This window comes from Spermophilus citellus (assembly GCF_964194105.1).
Source record: "Spermophilus citellus genome assembly, chromosome: 3".
Lineage (NCBI taxonomy): Eukaryota > Metazoa > Chordata > Mammalia > Rodentia > Sciuridae > Spermophilus > Spermophilus citellus.
Genome location: NC_138184.1, coordinates 7,770,780 through 7,793,302, shown reverse-complemented (window position 1 = coordinate 7,793,302; position 22,523 = coordinate 7,770,780). Strand labels below are relative to the sequence as shown.

General features: G+C 36.6%; 1 protein-coding gene across 1 annotated transcript in view; it reads left to right on the top strand.

The window, feature by feature from the left end:
• Positions 1–18,689, top strand: part of LOC308645891 (uncharacterized protein) — a 400,184-nt gene extending 381,495 nt beyond the window's left edge. Inside the window, exons 6-10 of the mRNA XM_081288333.1 lie at positions 1,164–1,216; positions 2,789–2,915; positions 14,351–14,461; positions 15,270–15,453; positions 16,354–18,689. Coding sequence (XP_081144459.1) covers positions 1,164–1,216; positions 2,789–2,915; positions 14,351–14,461; positions 15,270–15,453; positions 16,354–17,698 — 1,820 coding nt within the window. The 3' untranslated portion in view covers positions 17,699–18,689. The remainder of the gene's footprint in view (positions 1–1,163; positions 1,217–2,788; positions 2,916–14,350; positions 14,462–15,269; positions 15,454–16,353) is intronic.
• Positions 18,690–22,523: the final 3,834 nt, after the last annotated feature.

Genomic DNA, 22,523 nt, shown 5'->3' with positions numbered 1-22,523 from the left:
TTCAGTTTTTAAGTATCCATCATTCCTAGGATGAAATGAACTTAAATTGTGATTTATAGTGATTGTTCATTTCTCAACTGTTACCAATGCTTTTGTATTATTTGTACTTTGTATGTGATCTGGCATATTTTTTAGTTGTACCCTTCTGGTGTTGGAAGTAGGAAATTTCCTTCCCTCTACACTGGAATTATGAATTTCCTACTAATTTTGTGAAACTTTCTGTAAAACAATTTGCAACTTCTGTTTCCTTGTGCATGTTTTAAATATGATTCTTTTAATGACTGGATTCAATGAAATTTTCTTCTTCCTCCTCCTCCTCTTCTACCACGACCATCACCACCCACCACCACCACCACCTCCACTACTTCTTCCTTTTCCTCTTTCTCATCTCTTCTAGATTCTACCTCTTATAGTTCCTGTTACCTCCCAGTAGTCCATTCAAACTCTTAATCCATAAAATGGATTAATCCACTGATGAAGTCTGACCCCTTATAATCCAATCGCTTCCTCCAAGCCCAAACTCTGAACACTGCAGCACTGGAGACCAAGCCTTCAATACAGGAGGCTTTGAAAGACATCCCAGATTCAAACCATAACAAATAGGTTGATTCTCTTTCTCAGAAATTAGGTTTTGTGGAGCCCATTGGGTGGGTTTGGGATGACAGCAGTGTTCAGGGGTTTGTAGTAATGCCTATTATCCTGTAAAATGGTAAACAAGTAAAAATGTTGGTCAAGGAGTCCCAAGAAGCCTAGTGTTTAAATAAATTAGTGCTTTCTTAGATATGAGTCAGGGAATATATATTCTTAGGGTTGAAGGCACCACTTGATACATTTTATGCTTTGTGTTATGGGGAAATGGACAGCCAGATGTTCTTAAGACTTGAGTTAATTTACTAATAAAATGTTACTTTTAACCTCTTTTGTATCATTGACAAGGGTAAGAGTGTTTTTTGTATCTCTAGGGGAGAAAGGATTGTTCCAGTTTCACACAAGTTTAGTTTGTATTTACTTGGGAGTCATGGTATGTGTTTTGAGTTGTCACTGGTAATGGATGTGCTACAATATCCAGGCTCATGAGTATGGGAATTCTCTGGAGGGTTGGATTCCCATGTCAGCTTCTGTCTTAGCTATAACTTCTCAATGTCTTACTTTTCTTTATGAAGGTGACATGGAGGAAGAAAGAATAAGTGTTGGGTTACAGAAAAGTATGATGCAGGTAAGTAAAAGGTATAATGCTCTAAAAGAATATTTCTATTTCATTTGATATCCTGCTGCTATTTTAGAGCACAGGTTAGCAATCTGCTTCTTTTTTTTTTTTTTTTTGGATCACATGGTAAGTAGTTTAGGTTTTGAAGGTCATAGAATTTCTATTACAAGGAAATTGTCATTTTAATATAAAAAATATTCATAGAGGAACATAAACAAATGTTTTATTGTATTGCAATAAAACTTTACTTACATAAGTAGGTGATAGGCTAGAGTAAGTGCTTGTGCTATAGTTTGGTGAGCCCAGGCCACAATACTATAAAACAGAGCCAGCTGTGGGCCTAACTTGAAAGATGTGCAAGCTCTTGGGCCTTTCAGGATTGTGAGGGGGGAAAAAAGGAAAAGTTCCCATTCACTTTCTGTGTTTTCTTTCATTAAATCCTCATCAAGATTTAAACCTGAGTTTGATGTTGTGCTCAATGCCTTAATAGGAATAAAGTAGCAGGTCAAGTTATTCTTGAATAAGGAATAATATGATATTGTCCAATATGTGGTCTTAGTCCCATATCCTGGCATAGAGTTCTTAAAACCCTTCAAATGTCTGGAGTGATAAGAGTAGCTTTGTATGATGACTGGTGACCAGGACAGATAGCCTCAGGATGAGTGCTGGTCCAGAAGAACTAAGGTATGCTTGACTCTTCAGCCCTATCCCCTAACCTTGAAGTTGAGAGGTACTGAAGGTTAAATTGATTATTTAAATTGCTAATTTAAATCAGTCATGCTTTCTAGTAAAGCCTCTGTGAGAACCCAAAAAGAATGAATTTTGGGAGCTTCTGTATAGCTGAATATGTAGAGGTTCCTGGTACAAGACACCCCAATAGGCATGAAAGTTCTGCAGCTTTTCCTCCCCTGCTATGCCATATATATTTCTTTATCTGTATAGTTCTCTGTATTTATAACAAACCATAAGCACAAGGAAGTGTTTGCTGAGATTCTATAAGCCATCCCAGCATATTACCCAACTCAAGGAGGGTACAGTGGGGGCCCTGAGATGTAGCCATTTGGTCAGAAGTATAAATGACAATGTACTAGTTGTTGTGTTGTTTGAAGTATGGGGAAGTTTTGTGGGACTGAGCCCTCAACCTGTGGGATGAAGCTGTCCATGTAGATAGTGTAAGAATGTTATTGAATAACAGGAAACCTAGCTAGTGTCTGTTGGAGAACTGCTTGATGTATGTGGAAAATTTCCAACATACCTAATATCCAGTGTTCTGTGCAGGTTCGAAGGAAAATAACTTTATTTATTTATTTATTTTTCTTATTTCATTACCAAAGAGACTAATGTAGTATTTTAGAAGTATTTTGGCTTTTAGACAGGATTTGTTCAGTCACTAAGTATGTGTGTGTAGAAAGGGAAAGAGATCTGCTGACGGAGTCCTGCCATAGACTTGGGGAGACCACAGAATCTTCTGAACCTCCCCTGAATTGATTCTCAGGTCCCCAGTGCTGTCAGCCTCACCCATCATCTCGCACACAGTGGAGGAATTGTACCTTTCTGAACAGAATTTGTGGCATCTTTTAGGACTCGGTGACCTTTGAGGATGTGGCTGTGGACTTTACCCAGCAGGAGTGGGCTTTGCTGGATCTTGCTCAGAGGAGGCTCTACAGAGATGTGATGCTGGAAACCTTCCAGAACCTGGTCTCACTAGGTAAGATTGGCAATGTTGGTTCATGTAGTGGTTTAGAAAACAATTTTATCTACTAGTTGACCTTGTTCTAGGATCTGTGCTGAGGAGTGGGAGTAAATAAGACAAACGTGGTCACTGACCACAGGGTGCTTATGATCTGGTGGCTTCTTCATGAAAATGAACATGGGCATATTAAACTTGTTTTTTTCTTTTTCCTTTTGTGGTTGAAAGCCTTGAGGCTTATTAAGTGTTGAATGTGTGGGGATTGAGGGGCTTCTCTGGGACACAGGGAAAGTTTTTGATTTGAGACCTTTGAAGAGTCTACTGCTGTGAATGCCCTTTACCCAGAGACCACCAGGAGCACACCTGTAAGTTAAACAAGCGGGGTTTATTTTGCAGTCATGGAGAACATACCCATGGGGAGTCGAGGGGCATCTTAGTAAGAGGGTGTTAGAAAGTACCTATTCGAGAATTTGTGGTTTTTGGATGATTTAGAGATGAGTTTATGGGGTAGATTATATTGGTTTCTTAGGCTCTCTATGAACAAGTACCGTAAACTGTTGGGTAAAAAGTATATAAATTTTTATTCTTTCATATTTCTGGTATCTGGGAGTGTGAAACAAGGTGTCAGCAGAGCTATATTCTTTCTAAAGGCTCTAAGGAAAAAGGCCCTCCCCGTCTCTTTGTTGCTTCTGGTGGTTGCTGGCAGTCCTTTTTGTTTATAGATGTATCACTCCAGTCTCTGCCTCCACCATTACCTTCCCTGTGTACCTGTTTCTAATCTTTGTCCATATAGGGACATCAGTCATTGGATTTAGGGTCCATCTTAATCCAGAATAACCTCATCTTAACTTTACTATTTTTACAAAGACCTTGTTTCCATATAAGGCAACATTCTGAGTATGGGTGAACATTTTCAAAATAGGCTTTAAAAAAATGTATGTGTGTATGTACATTTGTACATATGCACATATGTATGTATGTATGTGTGTGTTTTTGTGGTACTGAGAATTTAACCTAGGGGCTCTCTACCACTGAGCGAAATCCCCAGGTCTTTTTTAATTTTGCAAAAAGGTCTTCCTAAGTTGCCCAAGTTGGCTTCAAATTTGGGATCTTCCTGCCTCAGCCTCCTGAATAGCTGGAGTTATAGGTGTGCACCACCATGCCCCAGAGTAACAGGCTTTAATTTTTAGAGCATTTTCAGTTTCAAAGCAAAATTAAGTGGAAGGTAGAGAGATTTCTAACAACTGCTATCCTCACAACACAGACAGCCTCTTTCACTATGAACATCTTCCACCAGAATGGTCCATGTTTAATTTACAAATGATGAACGTACATTGACACATCTTCATTATTCATTAGAGTCCATAGCCTATATTAAGATTCATATGTGGTGTCGTGCATTGTATGGCTTTGGGCAAATGTACAATGACATGTACCATAATAGTAATATATAGAGTAGTTTTATTCCCCTAAAAATTTTCTGTGCTCTCACTTTTTAATCCCTTACTCTCTCTTAACTCTTTGGCAGCCACTGTTCTTTATATCATCTGTATATTTTTTATCTTTTTTGGAATGTCATAAAATTGGAATTTATATAGTATGTAGCTTGTTCAGATTGGCCTATTTCACTCGGTAATGTGCATTTAAGTTTCGTTCATGTCTTTTTATGATTTTCCTTTTACTGTTGAATAACATTATGTAGTATAGATGTGCCACAGTTTATTTATCATCCCGTTTACTAAAAGGCATCTTGGATGCTTTCAGGTTTTGACAAGTATGAATTATGCTCTTGTAAACATGTGTAGCCTTTTGTGTGCAGTTTTGACTCCTTGGATGAATGCCAAGGGACACAATTTAATTGCTGGATCATATGGTAAGAGTTTTTTTTTTTAATATTTAGTTTTTAGATGGACACAATATCTTTATTTATTTATTTTTATGTGGTTCTGAGGATTGAACTCAGTGCCTCACATGTGCTAGGTGAGCACTAGCCCCAGCCCCACGGTAAGGTATTTGTAATTTTGTAAGAAACCACCAGATTGTCTTCTTAAATAGCTGTACCATTTTGCATTCCTGTCAAGAATGAATGAGAGTTCCATTTTCTCTACATTTTTGCCAATATTCAGCATTGTCAATTTTCTGGATTTTGGCTGTTCAAAAAGGCGTGTAGAGGTGTGTCACTGTTTTGTTTTTCCTGGGTGATTTTAGGATGTGGAGCGTACTTTTACTTTTTTACTTGCCATTTGTCTGTATTGGTTTAAGTGTTTGTTTAGGTCTTTGGCTATATTTTTGTGGTATTTTTTTTTTGTTGTTGTTCTCTTATTATTGATCTTTAAGAATTCTTTGTATAACGCAGCAAAAGAAATGATTAAGTGCGAAGAGACAGCTGTCAGGATGAGAGAAAATCTTTTCCACCTACTCCTCTGACAGGGGATTAACATCCAGAATATACAAGGAACAAAAAAATTCAACAACAGAACAAAACAAACAAACAAACAAAAAATCCAAAGCAAACAAAAACCAAATAACCCAGTCAGAAATGGGCAAAAGGGACTAAACAGATTTTTCCAAAGAAGAAATGTGGGCTGGGATTGTGGTTCAGTGGTAGAGAGCTCACCTAGCACGTGCAAGGCCCTGGTTTCGATCCTCAGCACCACATAAAAATAAATAAATAAAATAAATATATTAAAAAAAGATTATTTGTTAAAAAAAAGAAGAAATGCAAATTGTTGATTGATTGTATTTCTTTTTCTGTGAAGTGTCTATTCAGTTCCTTAGCCCATTTATTGATTGGGTTATTTGTTATTTGGTGTCAAGTTTTTTAGTTCTTTATATATTATAGAGATTAATGCTTTGTTGGAGTTGCATGTGGTAAAGATTTTCTCCCAATCTGTAGGCTCTCTCTTCATGTTATTAATTGTTTCCTTTGAGAGAAGAAGCTTTTTAATTTGAATCCATCCCATTTGTTGATTATTTTGACTTTGCTTCTTGCATTTTAGGAGTCTTGTTAAGGAAGTTAGATCCTAATCCATTGTGGTGAATATTTGGGCCTATTTTTTTCTTCTATTAGCCATAGGGTCTCTGTTCTAGTGCCTAAGTTTTTTATCTACTTTGAGTTGATTTTTGTGCAGGGTGAGAGATAGAGGTTTAATTTCATTTTGCTACATGTGGATTTCTAGTGTTGATGTACCGTTTGTTGAATAGGATATCTTTTCTCCAGTGATTGTTTTTGGCATTCTTGTCTAGTAGGAGATAACTGTATTTATGTGGGTTTGTCTCTGTGTCCTCTATTCTTTATCATTGGTCTACAAGTCTATTTTGGTGCCAATACCCTGCTGTTTTTTGTTACTATAGCTGTGTAGTATAGTTTAAGATCTGGTATTGTGATGCCTCCTGCTTCACTTTTCTTGCTAATGATTGCTTTAGCTATTCTGGGTCTCATTTTTCCAAATAAATTTCATGATTGCTTTTTCTATTTCTATGAAGAATCTCATTGGGATTTTAATAGGAATTGCATTGAATCTGAATAATGCTTTTGGTAGTAAGGCCATTTTGACAATATTAATTCTGCCTGTCTAGGAGCATGGGAGATATTTTCATCTGCTGAAATTTTCTTCAGTTTCTTTTTTTAGTGTACTATGGTTTTCATGGTAGAGGTCTTTTGTTAGATTGATTCCCAGTTTTTTTTTTTTGGGGGGGGCCTATTGTGAATAGGTTAATTTTCCTAATTTCTGTTTCAGTGGATTCATTGATGATGTATAGGAATGTGTTTGACTTATGGGTGTTGATTTTATATGCTGCTGCTTTGCTGAATTCACTTATTCTAGAATTTTTCTAGTAAATTTCTTTGATCTTCTAGATATAGAATCATGTCATCAACAAATAGTGATAGTTCTTCTTTATCTATTTGTATTTCTTTAATTTCTTTCTTTTATCTAATTGCTCTGGCTAGAGTTTCAAGGATGATGTTGAGTAGAAGTGGTGAAAGAGGACATCCTTGTCTTGTTCCAGTTTTTAGTGGGAATGCTTTTAATTTTTCTCCATTTAGAATGTGATGCTGGCCTTGGGTTTAGCATATATAGCTTTTTGAGCATGAAAGTGTGCTGTATTTTGTCAAATGCCTTTTCTGCATCTATTGAGATGATCATATGATTCTTGTTTATAAGTATATTAATATAATGAATTACATTTATTGATTTCTGTATATGGAACAAACCTTGCATCTCTCAGAAGAATCCCATTTGATTGTGGTGCACTATCTTTTAAATATGTTTTTGTATGTGATTGCCAGAATTTTATTGAGAACTTTTGCATCTATGTTCATCAGGGATATTGGTCTGAAATTTTCTTTCTTTGATGTGTCTTTGTCTGGTTTTGGTATCAGAGTGATATTGGCCTTATAGAATGAGTTTGGAAGGGTTCCCTCCTTATCTATTTCATGGAATACTTTGAAGAGTATTAGTATTCATTCTTCTTTGAAAGTCTTGTAGAACTCAGCTGAGAGTCCATCTGGTCTGGGCTTTTCTTGGTTAGTAGGCTTTTGATGGTGTTTTCTATTTTATTACTTGAAATTGATCTATTTAAAGCATGTATGACCTCATCATTCAGTTTGGGTAGGTCACATATCTTTAGAAATTTGTTGATATGTCTAATATCTTCTATTTTATTAGATTATAAATTTTGAAAATAGTTTCTAATCATCTTCTGTATTTCAGATGTGTCCATTGTGATATTTCCTTCTTCATCTTGTATTTTAGTAATTTGGAGTTTTCCCTTTGTTAACATGGCCAGGGGTTTATCTATTGTATTTATTTTTTCAAAGAACCAACTTTATGTTTTGTCAGTTTTTCCAATTGTTTCAATTTCATTAATTTCAGCTGTGATTTTAATTATTTCCTGTCTTCTACTTTTGGTGTTGATTTGTTTTTCTTTTCCTAGGGCTTTGAGATGTAGTGTTAGGTGATTTATTTCTTGACTTTTTATTCTTTTAATGAATGTGCTCGATGCAATAAACTTTCCTCTGAGTACTGTCTTCATAGTGTTACAGAGATTTTCATATGATTATCAGTGTTCTCATTTACCTCTAAGAATTTTTTTATTTCCTTCTTGATTTCTTCTACTATACTTCATCATTCAATTGTGTATTATTTAGTCTCCATTTGTTATTTCCATTTTTATTTTATTGTTGATTTCTAATTTCATTCCATGTGGTCTCATAGAATGCAAGACATTATCTCTGTTTTTTTGTATTTACTAAGATTTGCTTTGTGGCATAAGCTATTGTCTGTCTTAGAGAAGGATCCATATGCTGCTGAGAAGAAAGTATATTTGCTTGTTGATGGATGAAATATTCTATATATGTCTGTTAAGTCTAAATTATTGATTGTGTTATTTAGTTCTATAGTTTCCTTATTTAGTTTTTGTTTTGGAAGATCTGTCCCATAGTGAGAGAGGTATGTTAAGGTCACCCAGTATTACTGTATTGTGGTCTATTTGACTCTTGAAATTGAGAAGCATTTGTTTGATGTACATAGATGTTCCATTGTTTGGGGCATGAATATTTGTAATTGTTATATCCTTCTTATATATACTTTCCTTAAGAGGTATGAAATGTCCTCTTATGGGTAGTATATATAATCTCTTCTGATTAACTTTGGTTTGAAGTCTACTTATCTGAGATGAGAATGGAAACCTCTGCTTGTTTATACAATCCATTTGAGTGATAAGGTTTTCCCCATCCTTTCACCTTCAGCCTGTGGATGTCTTTGCTCATGAGGTGAGTCTCTTGAACAGCATATTGTTGGATCTTGCTTTTTAATAAAATCTGCCAGTCTATGTCTTTTGATAGATGAGTTTAGGCTATTAACATTCAAGGTTATTATTGTGACATGATTTTGTATTCCCTATCATTTTGATTTTTTTCTCGTTTTTGATTTGTTTTAGTTTCTCATTTGTTTGAGGGTTGTGTTAGTATAGATCCTCCCTTTGCTGGTTTTCACTTTTTTTTTTCCCCCCCACTTCATCCTCATGGAATATTTTGTTGAGAATGTGTTGTAATATAGACTTTCTAAGTGTGAATTCTTTTAATTTTTGTTTATTATGGAAGTTTTAATTTCATCTTCAAATCTGAAACTTAATTTTGCTGGATATAAAACTATTTGTTGGCATCCATTTTCTTTCAGAGCTTGAAATATATTATTCCAGGACCTCCTAGCTTTGAGGTTCTGGGCTGAAAAATCAGTTGAGATCTGAATTGGTTTCCCTCTATTTGTAATTTGATTTTTTTCTCTAATACCTTTAAGGTTTTATCTTTATTCTCTGTGTTAGTCATTCTAGTATAATGTGTCTTGGTGTGGGTCTGCTGTAATTTTGTACATTTTGGGGTCCTACAAGCCTCTTGTATTTGATTTTTCTGTTCCATTCTTTAGATTGAGGAAATGTTTTACTATTATATCATTTAAAAATTATGCATTGCTTTGGTTTGTTTCTCTGCTCCTTTATCTATTCCAATAACTCTTAAATCTGGTCTTTTCATGTTATCCATAATTCTTGGATGTTCTGTTCATGGTTTCTTATCATCTTCTCTTCATGGGCAACTCTACTTTTAAGATTATATATTTTTTCTTCATTGTCTGAGGTTCTGTCTTCCAAGTGATCTACTCTGTTGGTGATGCTTTTTATTGAATTTATAATACGGTTTACTGATTCCTTCATTTTCAGGATTTCTACTTGTTTTTTTTTTTTTCCATGATCTCTAAACTCTTTATTGAAGTAGTCTTTCACTTCCTGTATGTTCTTTGATTTCACTCCTCATACTTCCCTTTATTTCACATATCAATTTAACTATATGCAATCTGAACTCCTTCTTGGACATTTTTTTTTTACTGTGTTATCAGCAGCTTCTGTTGTTGAAGCATCTTGGTTTGTTTGGGGCTCTTTATTTCCTTGTTTTTTCATGTTGTTAGTGTGTTTTCCCATCTAGAAGTATGGGTCTAAGGCAGACTTATAGTGTCTAGGTGTGTGAAGGTTTCCAGAGCCTCATGTTTAATGGTGAGACCAATATCAATATTACTCAGCATATAATATGTAGCCTTAAACCTAATAGCTCCCACTAAGGCAACTACTGCTTTCTGCATTAAACCAAAATGATGAATTTAATAACTATCTATAGTATAAACAGAAATTTTGTTAAAATGGTTTACAATTTCAAAGGGTGGTTGAGAGAACGGAGTAGTGTAGTATGTAATATTTCTGAGGGAGGAAGAGATAAGCTAGAAGTAAAAAATTCACAGGAAGATTGGAAGAGGAGCTGACAGAGATTGGCTGTTGATTGGAGAGAAGTTGGAAAGAAAATAGCATAAAAAGCATCCTGTTCCAAATATGGTAGAGAGATTAGTGAATCAAAAAAATAAAATAAATCTTGCTGGAAAGTCGAACTGTCTCTGTCAGTGTTCAACAGTTTCTCAGCTCTGACTCTGATGTCTCTTGGGATCACCAAACCCAGATCAGCCCTTGCAAACCTAGTCTCTAGTCCACAAACCTGGGTTTCAAATACCTCAGGCTCTGCCATTTGTAATCCCAAGATCTCAATGCTGCTCCTACTTGCAGAGAGACCACCAGGAATACACTCATGCAAACGAGCAACAGCAAGAGATGCAGCAGCAATACCCAGGCCACTAGCACTCTCAGCAGGAAGACCCCAGGGTCCTCCACACCCGCAGGTACCCCAACACTGGACCTGCAGGTCCTGATTGGAGTCCCCAGACAGAGGGCCTTGTGGTGGTAAACCTGCTGGCACCCAGGTCCCAAGCCCTGACTGGTATCCCAAAATGGGTGCAGCCACATGCAACCAAACCTGGAATCTCCCCTGCAGCAGTCCTCTAGGCCGTGGTAGCAGCAGTAGTGGCGGCTGCATTGGCAGTTACAACTGCAGCTGTGGGGCAGCGTCACCAGGTGATCTCCAGGGGTCAGCAGCAATGTGGGCTTCAGTTGCATTCACAGTTTCTTCTGTGGCAGCAGCACCCAGAAAGAACACCTCCAGGTGATCTCAGTCTATCAGAGGCAGCAGCAATGGCGGTAGTGGTACAGGTGGGGGTTGAGTAACAGGAGACTTCCGGTTCAGCGGCAGCAACCATGGAGGTAGCATCAGAATCGAGTCAGGGGTAACCAGGCAGTGCCCGGAAAACCGACCTCCAGGCACAGCAGTGGCTTCTGCAGCAGCCCAGAAAGAAGACCCCCAGGCAACCCCAGGCTGGCAGCAGTAGAATCAGAGGCAGCAGCAATTGACACATGGGTTTTTATTCTGCCATAAAGAAGAATGAAATTATGGCATTTGCTGGTAAATGGATGGAAATGGAAAATATCATGTTAAGTGAAATAAGCCATATTCAGAAAGCTAAGGGTCCAATGTTTTCTCTTGTGTGTGGAAGCTTGAGCAAAATAATATTCAGAAAGCTAAGGGTCCAATGTTTTCTCTTGTGTGTGGAAGCTTGAGCAAAATAAGAGGGAAACAGGCAGAGGGAGCCCATGAAAATAAAAAGGGTAGGATAGGTAGGGGGCAGATGGGAAGGAAGGAGGAAAAGGGAAAGAGGGGAGTGCAAAGTGTACCTGGCCAAATCGTGCTGTGCACATATAGGAATATACCACAGTGACTTTCACTATTGTGTGTATCTATAAAGCATGAATTAAAACAATAGGTAAATAGAAGGAAGACCAGTAGAGGAGAGGCAGGGGTCAGGGGGAGGGAGGAGGGAAAGGAAAGAAGTACTGGGAATTGAAATGGAGCACATTAATTCTATGCATGTATGGTTGTGTCAGAATGAATTGCAATATTATGTATGTGATAATACAGTAATAATATGTAAAAAAAAAAAAAAAAAAAAAAAACAAGCATTCTGGGCTGGAGTTGTTGCTCAGTGGAAGAGCGCTCGCTTCACATGTGCGAGGCCCTGGTTCGATCCCCAGCACCACATTAAAAATAAATAAACAAAAAAAGGTATTGTGTACAACTAAGAAATAATTTTTTAAAAGCATTCTTTGTGTAAAGAACATGAAAACAGTTTCTTATCAGATAAATCTCTGTGAAACAGCCTCTTAGTAGAGAAATTTCTTGCAAATCTCTTCTTTTAGGCATAGTTTATCTTTTCTTTCTCTAGGTATTATCTTTCACAGAGCAGGAATTTTAATTTTAATGGGGTGTATTGTATCAATCTCTTTCTGATCGATCATACCTTTGATATAATATCAAAAAAGTCATAGCCAAATCCAAAGTCATCTAGATTTTCTCCTTCTATCTTGTACAATTTTTCTAGTTTTATGTTTTACATTTAGATTTATGATTCATTTTAAATTAATGTTTGTGAAGGGCATAAATTCATTATTTTATGTTGATATGTCCAGTGTTCTAACAGCATTTGTGGAAAAGGCTATCTTTTCTCTATTGTGTTGCTGTCAATTCTTCGTCAAAGGTCAGTTGTCTACATGGTTATTGCTTGGTCTGTAGGGATTTGATACTAGTATCTTCCCAGAGACCTATATCTGTGGATGGTCAAAATCGTTTAATTAAAATTCCCTGGTATACAGCCTAAGCTCTCATATACTTTACATCCTCTCTTGATTATGTTTAGTGCCTGACAAAATGTTAAGTGCTATGTAATTGAAACTGGAGTTTGAAATGAAACCAGATTCTCCACTCTGCTGGTCTGTAGGTCCACATAAGTTACATGCCTCTGCAGCTGAGAGAGCCCATTTTATTATTGCAACTAATCACAGCAGGGAAATGCCTGTCTGGTCAGCTCCATGGGTCAGAGCTGGCAGAACCTGACTCTTCTTCACTATTACTGAGTAGTGTATTGTAGCTTTCAAGGGCAGACCTCAGCAACTGGCTGCCATTTTTTTTCCAGGTGCTTATTCACAGATTTGAAGACAAATCCACAGACAACAGAAGGCAAGAGTGAAGGTGTAGTATTTCTATAACTGAAAAGAAAAGAAGCAGAACTCTCAGGGGCTGAGAGCGGAACCTGAGAGTAGGTTTCCACTTAAGTGTACTAGTCTAGGGACTTAAATAGCTACTGGATGAGGCATTCATCAATATCTGTGCTAATCAGGTCTTGGAAAGATACTAAAGGTGTTGGTCAGTATCTATGCTAATCATGTCTCGAAAAAGTGCCAATACTATTGGTCAACACCTATGCCAAACAAGTATTGGAAAAGTGCCAAGGCTCATGGTTTGGTCTGTGACATTCTGATTAGTTAGGCCTTGAGTCTGTAGTCTTCACTCAGGTCGGTTCTACCTCCTTTTTCCTGCCACCCAGGACAAAGAAGTTGGCTATAATGTTTGGAATGTTTTCTATAGGTTAGTTTTGTGAAATAGCCTCTTCATTTAAAGTCAGTCTCTCTCTCTTTCTCTCTCTCTCTCTCTCTCTCTCTCTCTTTTGGTGTGGGGGAGTACATTTTCTTAACTGTCTGCCTGTTTTCCTGTTTTACTATCTATCCTATCTTATTCATAATTACTTTTGTACTGTATTGATTTGGACATAAAAGCACAAAAAAAAATACATGTTTAATACAGATGTAATTTTTTCCTATTGTATTTTCTATCCATGGTTGCTTGAATTCACAGATATAGAGGGCCAACTTTACTTTTGTAGATCTGTGTCTGTGCTCTCTACTCTGTTTCATTGATATATTTGGACATGACTTTTGGTGAAACCCTGTTCAACCTGATAAAATAAAGGTATTCTGTCCAACTACAACTAAAAAAATATTTAATAAAATAACAAATATTCTGGCTGTTTCAAATCAGCTTATAATAATATTGAGGTTCCACTGTGAATGTAGGTTAATCTTTCTTTTTTTTTTTATAATTTTTTACACCTTTATTTTATTTATTTATTTTTATGTGGTGCTGAGGATCAATCTCAGCACCTTGCACATGCTAGGCAAGTGCTCTACCACTGAATTACAATCCCAGCCCAGATCAATCTTCCTTTCTTTGTCTTTTTTGTGCTGGGAATTGAACACCTAGGGGCACCTTACCACGAGCTACATCCCGAATTCTTTAAAATTTTGTTTTTCTTTGCTTTGAAACAGGATGTTGCTGAGTTGCTGAGGTTGGCCTTGACTTTATGATCCTCCAGCCTCCCAGTCCCACCCTGGGAATATAGGCTTGTGTCACTATGTCTGATTCAGATCAGTTCTTCACATTAGAGGCTGCCTTTCCCCCTACATCTCAGCTTTTTCTTTTACCTTCTCTATTTTTCTTTTCTTTCTTCCTTCCTCTCCCTCCCTCCTTTGCCTTTTTTTTCTTCAATGGATTTGACATTTTGTTTCAGTTAAACTCATCCTTCTCTGTCTTTAGAGTATTAGAAGACCAAAGTTTGACCCAATCTTATGGAAAGATATTTGTGATTCTTCATTGCTTTCCCTCATGATATTCCTTTCCTCATGTGCAGGGTACCCACTACTCACACCAAATCTGATCTCCCAGTGGGAACAAGAGGAGGTACTGCAGACAGTGAACACAGAACTTATCCAGGGCATCTGTATGGAGCAGCACCAGGAAGGCAAGAATCCCTGGGAGAAACTGGCCTGGGAGGAGAAAAAAATAAAATAGAAATAAAGCAAAAGTTTGTTTTGTCTGAGGAGGCTCATTATCCACAGATGCCTCAGAGGAGTATTTTGACTGTTTATCTGTCCTCTCATACTTTCCTTGATCTTGGCAAAGATCTCCATATGTGCTTTTTTAAAGTTTGTATTTGGTATGTGTATTTTATCCTTTCTGTTTTCCTCTCCTAATAATTTTTTAAAAATTATTAATGAAAAATTTTAATATATTTTCTATACTAATATGAAATATCAAGTTAACAGAAAAATTTTAACATAACCTTTCTTTTTTAAAAAATTATTTATGTATTTGTTCTAATTTGTTATACATGATAGCAGAATGCATTTTGATTCATATGGAGCACAATTTTTCATGTCTCTGGTCCCAATAATTTCTACTGGTCATGTTACCATCACTGTCATTCTTCATAGAACTATTTTTTATTTTTCAGCACTGGGGAACCCAGGAGTGCTTTACCACTGAGCTATATCCCATACCCTTTTTAATTTTGAGACTGGGTCTAAGTTGTTGAGGCTGTCCTTGAACTTGTGAACCTCCTACCTCAGCCACCCAGATAGCTCGGATTACAAGCATGTGTTACCATACTATGGTAATGTTACCATACTATGGTTTCATGGAAATATTTTTTAGTGAACTGTTTTACTTTTGACCCTTGTGCCTATTAATAATGAAGTCCTGAAACAGCTGCACTGCTCAAAGTCCTTTGCTCATAGGTAACTTTATTTTGTTTTATTTTTTCGCTTCAGAATTTGAGTCTCTACTTAATACTAAGGAATTAGTTGCTCTTCAAGATAACAATGGAGAAAAAGTATTCAGTGGACAGAAAATAGTGAGATTCAAAAGAAGTGGTTCCTGCTCCTCTATTTTACATGAAAACCAGGATACCCATCGTGTGGATGATTGGAACAAAAGCCATGAGAACGGTTTAAGGTGAGTGCCCTTCATATAAGAGAAGGTAGTGCATCAGGAAACAATTTTGAGATTTAAGAAACATATTTTGGGGTTGGGGTTGTGGCTCAGTGGCAGGCAGAGTGCTTGCCTCCCACATGTGAGGACTGGGTTCAATCCTCAGCATCACATAAAAATGAATAAACGAAATAAAGATATTGCATCCATCTATAACTGAAAAATATTTTTTAAAAAGAAACATATTTTCAACATAAACCTAGGTCAAAAATTTTGCTTTCATAAGAATGAAATCATGGCATTTGCCAGTAAATGGATGAAGCTGGTCCAAAGAACCAAAGGCCAAGTGTTTTCTCTGATAGGTGGATGCTAATTCACAATGGGGGGCGGGGATTGGGAAGAATAGAGGTACTTTGAATTAGAGGGGAGTGAGGGGAAGGGAGGGGGTGTGGGCATAATTGTAGAATGAATTGGACATTATTTTCCCATGTGCATATATGATTACATGACTAGTGTAACTCTACATCCTGTATAACCAGAAGAATAAGAAATTATATTCCATTTATGTATGATGTATCAAAATGCATTCTGCTATCATGTATAACTAATGGAATACATGCAAATAAAAAATAAATTTAAAAAAAGAAATAAAAGGATTCAAATTCAAAATTTAAAAAAAAATTGTACTTTCACAAAGAATTTTGTCTAGATAGTTTTTCCTACAAATGATACTGAGATATTGAAAGTTTGACACATAGATTGGTTTGACAGATTTATCAGAAAAATCATTTAAGTCAAAAGCTGAGTGACAATGTTGGCTGTTCTTGAGAACTTTTAGCTTATAAGTTGATGGGGCAAAAAGCATACATATTTACTGAAGATGGTAAATTTTATTACTAATAATCTGTCTTTTATTTTTAAAAGTCATGTGGTAGAGAACATCTGTGAATACAATGAAGAAAATCAATGTGGACAAATTTCTAATCTTATGCTCCAGAGAACTACTGAAGTCAAATCCTTTGAATGCCATGAGTCCTTCCTGTTTCATTCATCACTTAAGAATCACACCAGATCTCATGCTGGAAACAAACCCTATCAGTGTAAGGAATGTGGGAAAGCCTTCCATTTTCTTTCTTGTTTTAAGAAGCATATGATAACTCCTACAGAAGAAAAACCATATGAATGTAAGGAATGTATAAAGACCTTCAGTTGTTCCTCCATGTTCAGAGCACATATGAAAATTCATAGTAAAAAGGCAAAGTATGAATGTAAGGAATGTGGGAAAACCTTCAGTAGTTCTTTCCACCTCACAGAACACAAAAGAATTCACAGTGGAGATAAGCCCTATGAATGTAAGGAATGTGGGAAGGCCTTTAGTTGTTCCTCATCACTCTCCAAACACCAAAGAATTCATAGTGGAGATAAGCCCTATGAATGTAAGGAATGTGGGAAGGCCTTTAGCTATTCCTCTCATCTTATAAGACATATAAGAATTCACACAGGAGAGAAGCCTTATGAATGTAAAGAGTGTGGGAAGGCCTTCAGTGAATCCTCAAATCTCAATGTACATGTGAGGACACACACCAGAGAGGAACCCTATAAATGTAAGGAATGTGGGAAGGCCTTCAGTTGTCCCTCATCCTTTAAAGCACACGTGAGAGATCACAATGGTAAGGTGCAATATGAATGTAAGGAGTGTGGGAAGGCCTTTAGTCGTTCCTCATCCCTCACTGAACACCTAAGAACTCATAGTGGAGAAAAGCCTTATATGTGTGAGGAATGTGGGAAAGCCTTCATTAGTTCTTCCTATCTTACAGTACATAGAAGAACTCACACTGGAGAGAAACCTTATGAATGTAAGGAATGTGGGAAAGCCTTCATAAGTTCTTCATATCTTACAGTACATACAAGAACTCACACTGGAGAGAAACCTTATAAATGTAAAAAATGTGGGAAAGCCTTTATTTGTTTCTCAGCTCTTAGTCTCCACATGAGAACCCATACTGAGAGAAAACCCTATGAATGTAAGGAATGTGGGAAGGCATTTCGACAAGCTTCATACCTTACTATACATGCAAGAATTCACACTGGAGAAAAACCCTTCGAATGTCTGGAGTGTGGAAGAGCTTTCAGTTCTCCCTCATCCTTTGGGAGACATGTGAGAAGCCATAGTGGAGAGAAATATATGAATGTAAGGAATGTGGGAAAGCCTTTATTTGTCCAGCCTACTATCAAAGACATGAAAATTCACACATGGGACAATATATAAATGTAAGGAGTAAGGGAATCTCTGCAAGACTTTTTTTATACTAATGCAATTTGTGAAGTCTCATTTTGTGAAGTTTCATACTGTAGAGACACTATAAATGTGAGAAAGTAGGAGATTATCACTCATTCTTTTGAAGAGTTGAGGACAACTGAGCGAAACCCTGTGTTTGTAAGCTATATGGTAAAGCCTTTTGATTTTGAACATAACTTGTGCCTCAGTCTGGCTGGTCTGTGCAAAGTAGCCGGGTGGTGGTGGTGGTGGGGGGGTGACAAGCAACTTGTGAAGGTTGAAACAGCAGGAGCCTCTTTATTCAGAACAGCAGAGGTATGTATACCCAAATAAATACAGACAGCTTATCTCAATTAACATCATCCAATTATAGCAATCAGTCATTAAGGAATCCTCATCATCTTAATAATTAGACACAGCTTAACTCAATTAACATCATCTAGATACAGCAGTCAGTCATTCAGGAATCCTCATCATCTTAATAGCTTGCTGGTGTTACTTGTCAAACCACTCCTGCTGGCAAAGTGCCAGGCGCCATCTTGACTTGGCTGTGGCTCTCAACACTTGTATGAGAAAATTCCAAATTTGAGCTAGAAGAGATTAGTGCCTCATTAAAGTGGACTTCTCGAGGGTCATTGATTTCCAATGTTTTCTAATAGGAAGATTTAAAGTTATATGTTTCCCTTGTCAGCTTTTATGACATACTTTTGAGTATGAGGTGAGTTTCTTTAGCTGAGATGTAAATGTTATATCCATTACAAAGTCTTTTGGACTCTTGGGAGGTTGTGTGTGTATGCTTCTCCTCTGAGACAGGGTCTGGCTGTATTGTCCAGGCCTGTAACTCCTGGACTTCTACCTTAGCCTCCTAAGTTTGGGAGTGCAGGCATATATCATTGAGTGTGGCTCAAGTGCTTTTTTTTTTTTTTTTGCAGGTAGGAAAATGGTGTTTTTTTTTTTTTTTTTAATCGTTGTTTCACTTTGAACTCACACTCACAGCATGGGCACCTTCTTCGTCTTCGTCTTCGTCTTTGCCTTCTTCTTCGCCTTCGTCTTCTTCTTCCTCTGGATACTGAAAGTTGCCTACCCAATAATTCCCCACTTCCCTTTAAACTAAGAGTACCAAGTGTTTTTGAGAATATCAGTGTTTATTATCAAAAGTTTTTCATGTGTAATAAAAAGTTTTAGTAGAAATTAATTAGTACAAAGACCTTGAAAGGTTATAGTCTCATCTGATTGCTGTTTTGTGGTTTATTCTTTATGTTTGTTCATGACTGGAATTTTTGTTAATTTTTTTAAGTTGTTGATGGATCTTTATTTTATTTATTTATATGTGGTGCTGAGAATCGAACCCAGTGTCTCATGCACGCTAGGTAACACTTGACTACTGAGCTACAACTCCAGCCCTCATGGCTGGAATTTTGAGCTAATGTTTTAAGTTAATAAAGTGTGTTATATTAATTTGGATATAGCTGAGTACTACATTTCCCTTAATCACTTCTAATCCTAGGTAATAGTTTTCTAAAATAACTTTGCAAGAAGTTTGAAAGGCTTTAGGGAAGGAGCTACAATTGCCTGCTTATTAGGACTACAATATAGGTAGACAGATGAGTAGGGACCTTGTGGGCCCCAGTTTTCAGCTCATTTTTCTGAGTATTGAACGCACTGATCCGTACTTGCTCAAAACTGAATGTTAAGTGCTTGACCTCAGTCTCCTCAGGGGCTGCACCTCCACAAACGTCTCCATTAACTGCTGTATCCTGGCCAAACACAACTTAGATTTCTCTGGCAAGCTCTGTTTTGCCATTTTGGCATTTTTGCTTCTCATTGCAGTTCCTCCAGCACTTTCACTGCCCTGTTAGAGTTGACCAGTTTGCAGAAGGATTGTCATCATGCTCACAGTCCAGTCCCATCCTTCACTCTGCTTATGGGATTGGTGTCTATACAAGCCTACCGTGGTCCCAAAAGTGAGTAGAGCTGTGGTTAATGAAGTTATCCTGACTGTAATTGAGGCAAGCCTCAGATAGGCATCATCCTATTTTGGTACAGGAGGATTTATATTTGATACCTTCAGACAGGGAAGATTTTACTGCCTTTATGTGAGAAGAGGAATGCTATGAGCTGTTTCAGGTACATTTTGCTACCTCCTTCCCTTTTTTAAAACATTTTATTTTAAAGAATGGTGTTGTGGCTCAGTGGTAGAGCATTTGCCTAGCATGTATGAGGCACTGTGTTTGAATAAAATAAAGGTCTATTAACAACTAAAAATATTTTAGAAAATTATATTTTATCTCTTAAAAGCATAACTATACCATTTCCCTTAATCACTTTTTACTGTTTATTAAGGTATACATACACTAATGTGCAAACTGTGTACAGCTTGATGTAATTTCACATAGATGTATACATCCTGGTGGACACATTTCTGGATTCCAGGAAGTTTTCTCAATAATCACTCCACAGAGGAAATTGGATTTTGACTCTTATTATGCTTGATTTGGTGTGCTTTTTCTCACTTTTCAAATAAATGTTAAAACTACAACATGTACTGTAATGTTACATGTTTGGCTTCTTTTACTCAACATAATGTCTGGTTTGTCACTTGGTTGCTCTTATTTCTCTTGGTATATGCTATATGTGGGGAATGCAATTACTGAATGATAGGGTAGACTTGAATTGTAGTTTTGGTAGATACTTTAGATTTTCAAAAATGTTGGTTCCACCAGTAAGTCCCCAACAGTGCATGTGAGTCTTGGCTATTCCGCATACTGGGCCCACACTTTCTAACTTTAGCTCTTCAGCAGAGTGTGTGGTGATATGTTTTTTTTTTGTTTGTTTGTTTTTGTTGTTGTTGAAATATGCATTTTTCTGATATTGAGTACTTTTTGGTACTTTTGAGTTCTTTTTTCTTTTGAAGTGTTTCCTTGCTGCTAAAACATCCTTGGCTATAACTAAGCTTCAATCTGGATCCCGAGGCTAAAAGATGTGAATTTGTCTGTTTCCATGTCTTGGCTGTGCATCCGTTTGCATTATCTTTTCTTCCAGCTAGGCTTTTCTTCACAGTAGGCTTCAGAAGTTCTGTGCTGCTTTCTTCCCAAGATAATGCTTCAGGGAGAAGAGTGACATCTTTTTTGAACAGTTCCAATATAATTATCAAAATGGAATCTGAGGAGGGGAGGGGGGATAGTAGAGGATAGGAAAGGCAACAGAATACAACAGACACTAGTATGGCAGTATGTAAAAACGTGGATGTGTAACCGATGTGATTCTGCAATCTGTATATGGGGTAAAAATGGGAGTTCATAACCCACTTGAATCAAATGTATGAAATATGATATGTCAAGAGCTATGTAATGTTTTAAACAACTAATAATAAAAAATAAAAAAAATGGAATCTGATTAATGGCTTATTTTGTCCCCCATGGCCAGGGGAATGTTAATACTCTGATTTGTTTAGGACCAGCTCCCAGTTTCTCATTGAGAAACTGAGGTTAGTATTTGTACCCCTAAATCATAGAGCCCTGGCAGTTATGATGCACATGGAGAAGAGAGAGAGGCAGCTGTGAGCAGGTGGGGGCTCAAAATAGGGGCAATATTGCACCTTATGCTGACTTCGGGAAACACAAGGTCTGGGAACTTACCCAGTGTTTGTTCCTAGAAATCCTTTTAGAATGTCAGATGCCATATGTCTTTTAGATTGCTAAAAATTGCTCTCAGTCTTTACAGAACATAAAAATAAGTAGAGATCTGAGTGTTCTTTATGAAGTATTTGCCTAGACCAAGATAATGAATATATTTTATGTTTTCTTCTAGACCCTTCATTGTTTGACTTCTTGTATTCAGGTTGGTGATCCATTTCAAGTATTTTTGTTTGTTTGTTTGTTTGATAGGGTGTGAGGTAGGATGCAGGTGTATGTGTACAGATTTATCCACTAGATTATGTTTTCCCTCTGCTGAGGTAGGCAATCTATGTCTTTTGGGTTGTTTGTCTTTCCTTGCAGCAGCACCATACTATCTTAATTTGTATTGCTTTGTAGTATTTTTGGAAATCTAGTAATAAATTCTAATTTTAGAATTTATTAATTTTTATAAAAAATATTCAGGGTCTATTTTATAGAATAACCTAAGGAAAATTGACATCTTTACAGAATTGCATCTTTCAATTGATGAACATGATGCAACAATCCATTTACCTAGATTGTCTTTAACTTTTCTGGAGGTGTTTTGTAGTTTAATTGTAGATGTCTTGAATGCCTTTGTTTAATTTATTTCTAGATACATTCTGTGTTTTGCTTGGTAAATTTTTTTATTTGTAATTTTTGAATCAGTACGTACCTTTACAATATCTTTTTCTTACATTAGCTTTATAGCTAGTGGGATAAATTTAACTCACTCAAGTAATTCTCACCTGGTTTCTAAAACTTTTATTCATTTTTCTTGTCTTATTTAATGAATAAAGGTCATGAAAATGAATATCTTTTCCTTGTTCCTGTATGAAAGAGTATTCAACATCTTACCATTAAATATAATGCTACTTGTAATTTTTCATAGATAACTTCTATCAAATTAAGGGTATTCTGTTTTGTTCCTGGATTGTTAGATGTTTTTAAAAATCACAAATTGATATTGGATTTTATCCAGTGCCTTTTCTGCATGTATCAGGGTCTTTAAAAAATCCTTAATTCTAACAAAATGAACTATACATTCTTTGATTTTCAGATGGTAAAACAACATGTATTACTGGAATAAATTAAATTTGTACATATTGGTCTATTAGCCTTTTCATTTTGCTAGGTTCAACATGCTACTTTAAAAAAAT